A 12,901-nucleotide genomic window follows, 5' to 3' on the forward strand; every position below is an offset into this window, starting at 1 on the left:
TTGCCTCCTGTGCATCACCCAGTTACCTTTTGGTTCCCACTCTGTGGTTTGGAGCGATGTCGATGGTGTCGGTGGCCGAGTCGTGGCGGACAGCTAGACCCAGGTCAGCGATGCAGCAGGTCCCGTTCTTCTTCACCAGAATGTTCTTTGACTTCAGGTCTCTGTGGGCAATAGCTGGCTTCCCTGGAGACAGAGCGCATGCATTTAACAAAAGCGCCACACTCACTGGAACTTAACACGAAGAACTGAGCATTTGATATGTGAGGCATACGTATGTGAGAATACTGAAGATAAAAAAGAAAAGGGATGAAGAGGATAAGGATTTGACTTTGACACTTGAATATCATAACATAGCTCCTTCTGAATCAGGGCTGAGTATGATGTCAAATTTCCATCGTCGCATCTTTTTGAATTTCCGTTTATGACTGTGTTGAGCAATTACAAGCAGCAACAAACTATTAGCACTAGATATGCATTATTCCTGTACCTAAGGCTACACTCAGGTCAACAGCAGCCCTGTGTTTAAGACGCAGACCTTGCATTAATATGAGGCAGTCCGTTGGTGCAGTGGGACTCGCTCCCACTTTATTGTTCAGTTTAGTTTTCTTAAGATGCAAATCTTCTTGTCAAATAAGGTGATATTTATTGAAGTGTATTATTAGTATTATTGACAGAAAAACATTAAAACTATCAAATGAGAATATGTGTGTGTGTGTGCCTCACCTTGCGTGCCGACTATCTCCATGTGGAGGTGGGCAAGGCCGCTGGCTGTGGACAGGGACAGTTTGATCATGCCCTCCACAGTGACGGTGTAGCGGTTCAGGTAGTCGAACAGGGAGCCGTGTTCGTGGTAATCGGACACGAGCCACAGCTGAGTCCACGTCCCGTTGTCTACACACAGAAGAGCAGGAGACAAAGCTTTTGTTTTGGTTCTGCTTATTCCAGAAATAAATGGTCTCTCTCATGTCAGAGCCTCTACATGTCTTAGTTTAGCATAGCACACACTGTTGTTTTCAGAATGATGTCGGCTGCTCAGATATGCCATCGATGTGGCGACATGAAAAAACTTTGTATTGTATGGTATTTTTTATTTTTTTGCCTGTAGGTCCACAGGTATTCAAAACAAATGCGTGCATATGAAGAGACAGAGAAGACACATTCTGAACTTCAGCACTGTCACAAAACAGACTCATGGTGTAATACTCAAACAAACAAACAAAACAAGCAGCAGTTAATACTCAAGGTTCGGACAAAAACACTCTACAAACGTTGTGAGGGTGTTTTTGAAGGTTGCATCACGACATCATATCTTAACACCACATGTAGATTTAGACCTGCAAAAGCTCAAGGTTTACAGTCAAACTGTAACGAACACTCAAAATCAATTTGTTCCTGGGCCACAGTGCTCCTCTGTGTGTGTGTGTGTGTGTGTGTGTGTGTGTGTGTGTGTGTGTGTGCTGCTGTTAGACTGTGTGGTAACGGCCTTCACTGTGAGCAGCCACTCCTCCACACTGTCTACCAGCCTGTCTATTCACCGTAAACACCCGCCTGCACTATCAGCTGCAGAGCCGCTTTTTTGCTCTGACAGCTCAAGGTTCACTTGTAATTAGAACAGACCACAGTCATTTGCACATAATAAGCTCAGCCTGATGAAGATCTCCCTTACAGAGTTTAGACTTGATATGCTTTATCAAAATTGAATTCTCACTCGAGCCTCTGCTTTCATCACACTTTCATTTATTTCTTCGTGCTGTTTGTCTTCTTCCTGCCGGCTCCAGTGTGATTTATATTCTAATCTTCCACGCTATATGCTAACCTTAACCCTGCTCCCTCGTGTATATGTGCAGCCTTATCTTAATCCTGCCTCTCAGGGCTCTTCTGGAGATTTCTCACCTTTGTTGTCAGCGGCAATGAAGCCCAGAATGTTCTCGTGTCTCAGCATCACAGTCTGGTAGATCTCCGCCTCGCGGAACCAGGAGCGTTCCTCGCGGGAGGAGAAGATCTTCACCGCCACCTCCTCGCCACGCCATTTACCCCGCCACACCTCCCCAAAACGCCCCTTTCCGATGCTCTCTTGGAGGATGATGGTCCTGGCAATGGTCCTCTGCACCAGCAGCGGCAGGCCTGCAGAAGAACAGACAGAAAGAAAGCTGACAGCAATGCAAATGGTTTATTTAGGGAAAAACCCTAAAAGAAGGAAGGTGGAAAGAGGGATAAGAGGAAGAACTATGGAGAATGGAAAATGTCACAGTGTGAGTGTGTGTGTGTGAAGTGCTGAATGTGGCATGTGTTGTAAATTGCCTTGAGCGGCTGACTAGAAAAGCCATATATAACCGCAGTCCATTTACCATTTAGCTCTAATGTGTTGTATAGGAGGCAGAAGACTCAGGAGCCAAAAACCTCAGGTTAAACCTGAAATGCTGAATCAGCAGGGCTCTGAAAACTCATAATACTCGTAGAATGCAGTTGGAATTTTTCAAGAATAAAACTGAAGCAATATGAGAAGATATATTCTATTCAAAATATTCTGAATCAATTATTAAAAGGAAAAGGTTTGAGCTGTGAATACAAAAGTTCAAATGAACTGATAATCCAGAACATCAACACCTGCAATAAAAAAGTCATTAGAAATCCAATCGAATGATATTGAGTAGCAGATATCAAAGGCAGTGAGATCCTGTGTCTTCCCATGAGTCATCATGAATAACACGAACAGCACAGGAGAGAAGGAGAGCGCCGTGTGCACATTCTGTCTCCACCGGTTCATTCTACATGCTTCTCATCCTTAACTCTCAAAATGGACGACTTTATGGCCACAACACTGCAACTGCATTCTCAACAGCTAAAGAGCAATGTCACTCCCTCTATCACGACAGGTGTTTCAGCCTTATCAAAGCCTAATTAATACACTGTGCAGTCATCCACAATGTAATGCTTCCTTGTACTTCTGGGACTGATTATTGTCAAATTCCGCCTACAGGGTGACAACATTTTTCTCAGGAAAAAGGCAAACAACTACAGTGAGAATGAACACGAGGACCAGAAAATAATATAATTGACAACATATGTCACCGTTTAATATCACATTATCAGCATTACTGCTTCTTCCTCATAACATTCTGACTTTGTTATGACAGTTTTCCAAATCTCCCTTTTCCCTTGTATCAACTGTGGTCCTAATGCATATTTATTATTCTGCCATTACATGGATTAAACCACAGATGTTCTGGTGGGAAGATGCTCCACTCTTTCTACCAATGCACTGGTGCTTTATCTCACACTTTCCTGAGCGGTGCATTTCCTCAGGATATTTACGACTCTAGTAGAGATAGCAAAGTTTTTATCTTCTGCTCAATAACTCCAACAACATCACATTCTGAACCAAAGCCACTCTGCAAGTTTGTTTAAAGTCCAGCAGAGTTCTCCTGCAAATGTATTTGGCCAGTTACATTTCCGACAAGTAAACACGTGAGATGCTGTCACTACTGAAACTGTCAGCTCCCTAGTTTGGCAAACTGCTGATGAGGAAAACAGAAAATTACAGTGGAATGAAAATCCTCCTCCAATTTCAACAGGCACCACACACATATTCTGACTCAGCAAAGTGATTAAAACAGCCCACACATTTCTGCCGACACACACAACACAAACACAAACACTGTATCAGTCACACACACAATTGCATATTGCTCAATATGGTGTAAATAGCTAGAAAACTGAATCCAAGCCTTTCCTTGGCAGCGTGGTGGAAGTGCCAGTCTCCACAGAGAGGTGCTAATTTATAGCTAGCATCAAGAGCCGCTTTTGCCATTGCAGTGTGCGTGCGTGCGTGCATGCAAGCGCGTGTGTGTGCGCGAGCATTCATACAGTTATGGAGCCTGAATCTGGGCCAGCCTGTCATTATTAGACTTCTACTTTAAGATGAGTGCAGCTGCAGGGTCTGTACATGTATGCACACACAAACAGGAAGAGGACGGTGTGTGCTTTCAAATCTGGTTACATACTCACACAAACTCGACAACTCTGACAAAAAACTATTCATCAAAGTCAATTTGCAACATGGAAAGATACAAGCCTAACGGGTATAAACACAAACCCTGCATCATGACTACAGTAAAAACATTGCAGAATTTTTTTTTGTAAGACTCACACAAGTGAAACCTTCAACTTTTGTGAGAGTAAAAGGACCCCAGGGCGCAGCATCGTACCTGATCCAGAGCCTGAGGTGGTCATGTCGTAGATGAGGTCCTTCAGCGTTGTTCCAACAGTGATGAAGGGGTGGTCCATGGAGGGGTCCTCTTCATTGGGCACCCTGTGGTGGTGGTGATGATGGGCCCCGGCACCCCCGGCACCCAGACCCCTGTGGCTGTGGCAAACATAGAATGCCAATACCAGCAGCAGGCAGAGCACACACACCGGGCAGGCGATCACCGCTGCGAGAGCAACAGGGCCGAGAGGAGGAGTCTTTACTGTGGGGACTGCAGGACAGAAAGGAGACAGAGGGTGCAGAGTAGATTAGAAACTATGACAGACCTAAAGTTATATGTGTCCTGTGAGAGTAGAGAGTTATATCTGGCTCTGAGATCAACATGTGAGCGAAAGTTATCAACATGTGAGGACGCAGGTCGTTGGAAAGGTCAACTTTGAGCATACTGATGGCTGGCGAGTGGTAGGGCTTAAGTGCTAGCCACGAGCAAGGACACTAACTGGCCAAGTGCAGGGGCACATTCAATCTGCTTGGCTGATGGGAAATTTGGCCTGTAGCAAACACACGACACACTCACAGAGAGAGAGAGAGAGAGAGAGAGAGAGAGAGAGAGAGAGAGAGAGAGAGAGAGAGAGAGAGAGAGACACACACACACACACACACACACACACACACACACAGTAACTACAATGCCTTCATCTATCCACTGAAGTTAACATATGTGATGGGATCTGGGAAAACCAGTCACATGTCGAAATTTTACCTTTTGGAGATTTTAATATCACCTAGAAGCCTATTTCAAACTCTTTTCAAAGCTGTTTTCATTATTTTTATATCTGGTTTGCATCAAGTGTTATGATCACTCAAAGTCAGCTGATCAGTCGGATTTTTTGGAGCAGAATTTTGAGGAAAAACAGGTTTAAAGGCAAGGACACAGCATTGCTTCCAGCGTTTAGTAAACTGGCGGACAGAAAACAGTTTCAGACGGTGTCTAAAAAACTTATGTTACAGTTGTCGTTCTGTTTATTTGTCTCCAAGTAGTAACTTCCCTATAGAAGCTAAATCAAAAGCACAAGTAAAACATGCACTCTGTAACTTTGCTGGCTTCATCTACGGCACCTTTTCAAGCAGTGGCCCTGAAAAGATGTTGCGTAATGGCTCAGATCAAAAAAAATGACAGGGCCGTTACAGAAAGAGCTGCCATGCCTCTGTGATATTTGGTGTTTGGAGTGGTGGCACTTCTGCTGCTACTGTCTATCACAAGCAAGAAAAACACTTAACACCTTGACAATAAATGTTTGACTTTTAAATACTTTTAAGCCTTCTTTTTTGGAAGAAACTGAATTCAACACTTTTTGAAGATCTGCAAATATTCTGCCAAGGCTTTTTCTCCTCTTTTGTCCAACACCTGCAAGATGAAAAGCATAATTTAAAACACATTTTGAAACACAAAGAATATCTTCCATGCTTCCAAATGGTCCAATTTCTTCTTTTGCACATAGGATAATAAAATGAAAGTAACAAAATGCTTTCACAAAGTACCTTTTCGTTCATTTCTTTAACTGTGTACTGCTGTAGCTTCTACCTTAATGTGAAGAAATGTAGAGGAAAAGAAATCTTCTGAGCCATGGAACGGAGAGTGGAGAGATGAAGGATGTACTGTAACGGTAATCTGGCAACATATCAGTGTTTATTTAAAAATAGTGAAAACCATATTCTAAAAATTAATAATTGGTCAGTGATTTGAATTTTGTCTGAAACATGTATGTGGTTAATTTTAATTTTTCATCCCCACCGTCTTGAGCTCCTGAACTGCTCACAGTAGGAGGTTGTCCCAAACAGAAACTCAAACTTCAGTGCATGGAAAATCCTCAGGATGAACATTCAGTTCGTAGAACTTGAGCAGAGGGAGGTTGTTGCACCTGGCTTTGAGCTTGTTGTTGCTTTGCAGCTCATTGATTTCATGTTGCAGGTTGTCAGACACATCAGCTGGTTCAACATTACACAGCGCAGCAAATATCTTCAGTTCCTTTTGTTCACTTTTCATGTCCTGAAACCTCTCGCCAAATGCCTGAAGGGGTTTTAACACTCAGCAGCATATTCAGATGTCATAGGAGGCTGCGTTATTGCAGAGTAGGAAAATGCGTAGTGTTGCCCTTTTCAAGTTGCACTTGGCAGAGCTGTAATTTCACATTTGAAAGCAGAGAGCTGAGAAGCTCACTGAGACCTTGGAGCTTGAGCTTCAGCTCTGAGGGGTACTTGGTAATGTCCACCAGGAGGGCCAAATCACACACACACTTGCTTGCTTGCTGTCCAGACTCTGGATACAATGTGGATATGCCAAAAAATGAATTTGGGGTGAGAGCCTGAACAAGGGTTAATTGCACTGTGATGCGTAATGTCATTTTATTTTTGTTTAAATGGATTTTTATAAAATTGGTATTGAAAAAAGTACTGCTCAGGAATCAGTATCAAGGTAAGGTATCAATATTGGTATTGAAAATTTTTGAACAATACCTAGCACTCTAATATTGATATCAATATGGTGGCCTCTAAAATCCAGTCCTGGTCAGGCTCTGGTCAGGCACTTTCTTAGCTTAAGACCAACGCAGTGACGAAACAGTGTGTGCAGTCCAGTCTGGACCAATGTATCAGCCAGGAGAAACATGCATGCACTCTGGTAACCCAATATACTCAACAAGCAGCATATTCCTTTCAACTAATGTCCATTTTTGTCATTTAACTCCTGCTGAATATGTCCCTGGACAACAACAATTAAAACCTATGGTTCACTTATAACCAGGGGTGCATATAACTTTTATAGTCAGGCACTAAGGTGAGTACCAGGAGATGGCTTTAGGCACTCCCTCTATACAAAGCATGGTCTTCATAAACACAATCAATGCTGCCAAGCATTTTCCTGTTCACTTTAAATGCATCCATTCTGTCACAGTCTTTGTCAAGTTGCAAGGTGTTTTATGTGATGTCCTCTGATCCATCAAAGAGATCCAAAAAAAGATACAGATGACTGCAACGTTGCTCTTGACTCACTGATCACTGATAGTTTGTGCAATGCTCTGCATGGTATGGACATGAAATTCACACCTAGCTGCTTCAATAATGCAAAATCCTCAGCATATGAAACCAAGGATGTGTGTTTTGCCTCATGAAATGCTAGTAAAAAAAATCAATACAGCAATTACATTAACAATAGCTTGTGGCAGATCTGTGTGGGACTTACTCTTTCCGTGTTCATCAAATAATGGATGATTGAAATTCTTTGAGTATAAATCAGACCTGTTTTGACTGCTAGATGTGAACATCAATGATACGTCTTGCTCCAGATTCCGACGCACTCAGCGTTACCTTCAAGTCACAACACATCTTGGAGCTACTTCTTACTTGGAGCACAAAAATTTGCTCAGGTCTGGTTTGACCACTAATGTCTGTTTTTTGTGGGCTTCTCTCACAATAGGTTACTTCATTAGGTGTATTGATGACCAATGACAGTTGCTGCAGTCTTCTTCTGCTGACTTTTGTGGCGGCTGGCATCCATTAGTGTTGCATCACCATCATCTGCAGGATTGTAACAGCTTCACAGTGCTAATTATTCACAGAGTCCATCCAAAGTGATCCCAGTCAAAACAGGATGGATGGAAATCTGTCAAACTTCTGAAGAACACATTTCATACAATCAAAACTGACTAAAAAGCTGGACACAGATGGCTATTGAGTGACTTTAAACTGGCTAATGTTTGCCAAATGTCAACTAGCACACGCTATGCAAACATTGCCAATAATGAACAATTGCCAATAATGTAAAAAAATTATTCACATGCCAATAATGCAGTACCTAGCCCTCAACGTAGATATCTGTGTAACTGTGTACTGCTCAAATGTTCATCACATCATAAATGTATTATCATCTCATTTTTGTCACAACCAGGCGCTCACTTAAAGACAGATGCCAATGTTCGGTCCATTCTTCTTATTTTCAAGTACCTATTTTGGTGTCCTTGACAGCAACACTTGAGAACCAGGTAAAAAGAAGCCAGACTAAGATGTGCTCTCGTATAAACTCCCTGTAATACACAGTACCTTTATCAAACTTCAAATGATCAATGTTGGTTGTGCAAAAAGTGCTAAAAGGAAAGGGGTTGACTATTTATTTTTATTTTTGCCTGTAGTTTGTTCTACAGTAAGGTGATTAAAGTAGTGATCTCACTAAATATTACTGGTCTATACAGTATGTTCCACACATACTGACCATACAGATCAACAGCAGAGAATTGGAATATGGTGAAAGAGTGATTTGAGAAGTCTGGATTTGTGATTTGCGTTTTTTTTTTTTTTCTTTTAAACTCAACATTGAAATCACTATTAAAATTCACTGGAAATGCTGTGACTTCAGCTGCCATCAGCAATGAAACTTGTTATTTGTTATTATTTGTTACATTTGTAGAACCTTGGGGTGTAAAGCTGTATAGATACATACTGGAAAACAAACACAGCAGTCAGAGATGTGTTTACATCAATACGCAACCATAGATCCAATTCAAATTCTTAGTCAAATTTGACAAAATATACGTGTCTGTATCGCTCATTTCCTGCTGTCCAGTGTCGCTACATATATTCCTGCAAGTCGCTTCTTGAAAAAATCCCACACTGTAAGAAATGTCAGACTCTACTGTGTCCACTACCTGAAATCTTCAAACTGTACCAGAAGTATGAAGAATGTCCAGTGGCATGTGCAACGTTTCTCAACTGTGCAGAAGTATGGGAAGCGTTCTTCGTAGTGCGTGGTCTTTCTTTCTCCTAATGCCACTTGTTAGTGATGTTTATGTACAATCCAAGCGCTTTGGGAGAAGTCAGACGGAGTGAAGCCCTCACAAGTACATTAAAACAAGTGTGTGTGTGTGTGTGTGTGTGTGTGTGTGTGTGTGTGTGTGTGTGTGTTTTTTTTTCTTACCTGGGAAGATTCCAAGGTTAGGCTCTTTGTTGCAGTAGTCCGTGGTACAGCACATCGGGTAAATGCCGGTGTCATGTTTGACAGACGGGGCACAGATGAAGGGCCGGTCTCGTGGGATCAGTTCGTTTTCGTGTACACACTGGCGCTGTTCTGTGGTCAGCCGGGTGCCTGACTTGCGGATGGCGACGAAACAGACACCATCAGTCGTGCAGCTGGAGTTGGCAATGCAGCGGTCACAGTAACACTGGAGGGCTGGAGGAAGAAGGGAAGAGGCGTTAAAGCGTTAGAACTGAGGCTTGCAAATGTCAAACAATAGGTTGCGTAGGGTTACAGTGTTTTTCCTGTACTTTTGTCCCATTTTAAAGACAAATCAGTAAAAAGCACTACAGATGACTCTTCTTTTCCATTTCTGATGTCTGAAATTTGTTTTTATACAAAGTCAATTGTCATTTTTTTATGACATACACTTAACTGATCCATGAAAGGCTCCAGCCTGAGTGCTGCCTTTTCACACTGTGCTGAGCTCAGAGTTACAAACATTTTCTCATACACATTACATTTCTTTTATTTACTGTGTGACAAAATGAAACCACTGGGCAATCATTTCAGAAATAACCAACTTAATGTGCACTTTTCACTGAATTCCAAAACGCAGGCTTCTTAACTCCACAGTTCACTGCTTCCGACCCGATGTGTGTGTTTGTGTGTATGTCTGAATTTGTGTGGGTATTAGGGTGGGAACTCTGCCTCAGGGAATATGAGAAGCCACATCTTTCCAGTCACACTTTAACACACACGCTGACTGACTCAGTTTTCTCCAGAAGTTTGCTTTGTTACTGGCAGGAGAGACAGGCGGACACAGACACACACACACACACACACGGCTGACATCAGAAACTTCACAAGAATTTGATGTTTTAACTGAAAGTGAGGCTCAGGCCCTTCAGTGATCCTTTCCATAAAATTCTCCCAGGTCTTAATATGAATTATTAATATTAATCTACTTGCTCTTAACAACAGACAGCCGAAGTCCTGTCCAATTTCTTGGCTAGACTTTGTCAGAAAATGTGCAGAGTTTTCTTTAAATAGCTACATTTAGTCAAGTGCTACACTATGTGCTATCAGTGAAATCCTAAGAACAATACAGTTACCTTGCTGGATTAACACAGAGTTAACTTCTGAGCATGCATATCATAACAATGTTTGATATATCCGTGCACCATTTAAACCTAATGCTGCAGTATCCTCGTCTTTGCAGACATCAAACTGTCCCAGGTGAACAGGGGCCACTTTACTAGATGTAAAAGCTTATGTCTGCTTATCTCACATTTACAGTTTCATTCATGCATTTTATTCCAGTAGTAATGGAAATGTCACACTGTGGGGAGCCAAACAACAAACACTGTGGCTATTGTGAGCTACGTCTTATATTTTCATTTCAGTCACCGTAACATTTTCTCTTCCAAGCAGACATTGACAACCTGTCAAATGTTTAACAACAGCCTTGAAGCCAGCTGTCATTCCAACAGTTTATAACATAACATTCATACTCCTATCCGACATTATCTCAGCTCAATACAATTTCCTCTCCTGCATTGCTGATGATAGCTAACTACTACACTTGAGCATCCCACAGTTCGAGTGATGCTACTAACAGTCAGGTAGACAAAAACATCCTTCAGGGGGTAGAAATGTAGATTAAAATGTTCAGAACTCATTTAAAGACATTTAGAGAATGTGAAGCATGTGTTGTTACCATGGCTGTTTTTTTTTTTGTTTTTTTTTTCTTCTACAGATGTTGGAGCCACAGGTTAGGCCGTCTTTAATCACCTTTCAACACTTAGAAATAGCAGGCCAGACACTAGCAGAGTCAGGAATGTGCTTAATGTAAGGAAGTCTGCTCAGCAATCCCTTAGGCTTCAAACCATTAGCAATGATGCTACGGAGTGCTATGAACAAATGAGGTCACACTCTCTCTTTTTATTTTTACTGCAGGACAAAAGACAAAACAGCATGAGGAAGACAACAGTGAATACAGGCTGTTTACCAGAATTCCACAGGTAATAGCAGAACAGGGTTCTGTTAGCTGTTGTGTGTTGTGTTGGCTTGATGTTGGTGTATGCAGGTGTGTCTGTGTGTGCGTTCTGAACACTCACTCTGTGTGGTGGATAGATGAAAGAAAGAGGGGATGTTGTAGGAAGGGAAATAGGTAAAAAAAAAAAAAAAAAGAAAAAAGCAATAGTTGCGAGCAGTAATCTACTGTTTGCATTATTCAGGTTGATTGTGGTCTCCCAGTAAGCAGAGCGTGGGGCATAATGGGATGTGGCAGCCCAGGAAGACAAGAAGACAAACAGTGTCTCTGATTTCTTTCCAAAAGTGTTTAACAGGTGTGCAGTGCCAGGTGGTGTGAATATAGCAAGAGCTCCGTGCGCAATTTGCACAGAGTGATGGATAGGTCTTGTTCTCATTTTATTGACGGTGTGGGCAGCGTTTTGTAAAACTGTGATATTATTCTGTTTTTGTGTGTGTTTGTGTGTGTGTGTGGGGGGACGATCTAGGTTGGTGACTGTCATGTCACATTTTGTCTGAATGGCTGATTTAACTTTCAGATATTCCAGAAATTGCTTGTTCCTGAAGGTCACTCTCTCTCCACAGTGCCCTCACCCCCAACACAGAGGAGAGAGCTGCGAGCCTGGTGTCATTATGCAGCTCAGAAACACATCACGCATGGCTGACCAGGTTAAAGCAACACACACCTTCTAAGACAAGATGTCTGAATAATTAACAGGGCAGACACACAGCGTGGAGTTAAGGCACTGAGAGTGTCTGACATCTACACACAAAAACAGATGGTATTAACAGTATGAAAGGTACACCAGTGGAAAGCTGCCCTATGATGCAACATCTTCACAGTGGTAGTGTAAGGATTTACACACCATAAATTAGTCAGTAAATGCCAGTAAAAGTGTCCATTACATTATTACATAGAAATACACGAGCGGTCTGAGAATGTTATAACATTGCCCAAGTTTTAATGTAATAGCAAGCCTTCTTGCCAGTGGAATTCATGGAATTGTCTGGAGGTGAATTCCAGACAAAGTCAAGGAGGCGCAAATAATTACAACAGCAAAAGCGTGTGTGTGAGTGTGTGTTTGTGTGGAATGCAAGTGGTGGTGGTGTTTCAGGAAGAAGGAAAAACATACACAACAGATCAGTGGATGACAGCAGACGGCTTAATAAAAGCCAGCTGACACAGGTCTCCTCTGACTCAACCTCAGAAGTCAGACAAGTCTGCCCCACACGCACTGTCTCAACTACTCAAAATTCCCCATATATTGTAATATGTATTCAAAAGTACCTTCTAACAGGAATTGTTGGTTCAATGTCCTGCTGTATGTCTGTAACATAATGGTTATACTCACTGACCCAGTCTATACATTGAAGGAGCTTTGGAAGGCCATAATCCTAATCAAAGTCATCTACCCAGAGAGAGCACTTGTACCAGGTACATCCTTTGTGCTTTGAGCTAAATGCTATCATCAGTATGCTAACAAGCACACAGCAACAACGCTAAGTGGGTGTACCCGCTGATGGGAATGTCATTAATTTTGCTAATAGCTACTTTCCAAAAGTATCACAAAACACAGATTTTTAAGCAATGATGACACCAAAATGATTACAATTCATCTCCAGAGTAACATGAATGTTTGTGACATATTTCACAG

The 12,901-nt window shown here is 42.0% G+C and overlaps 1 protein-coding gene across 1 annotated transcript in view; it reads right to left on the reverse strand.

The window, feature by feature from the left end:
• The window catches only part of tgfbr1b (transforming growth factor, beta receptor 1 b), a 56,540-nt gene that overhangs the window by 14,742 nt on the left and 28,897 nt on the right, over window positions 1-12,901 (reverse strand). The window contains exons 2-6 of the mRNA XM_076761137.1: window positions 9,177-9,428; window positions 4,209-4,478; window positions 1,894-2,124; window positions 724-891; window positions 27-183 (exon numbers count right to left, since the gene is read on the reverse strand). Of these exons, the coding sequence (XP_076617252.1) occupies window positions 27-183; window positions 724-891; window positions 1,894-2,124; window positions 4,209-4,478; window positions 9,177-9,428 (1,078 nt within the window). The remainder of the gene's footprint in view (window positions 1-26; window positions 184-723; window positions 892-1,893; window positions 2,125-4,208; window positions 4,479-9,176; window positions 9,429-12,901) is intronic.

This window comes from Chaetodon auriga, chromosome 21 (assembly GCF_051107435.1).
Source record: "Chaetodon auriga isolate fChaAug3 chromosome 21, fChaAug3.hap1, whole genome shotgun sequence".
NCBI lineage: Eukaryota > Metazoa > Chordata > Actinopteri > Chaetodontiformes > Chaetodontidae > Chaetodon > Chaetodon auriga.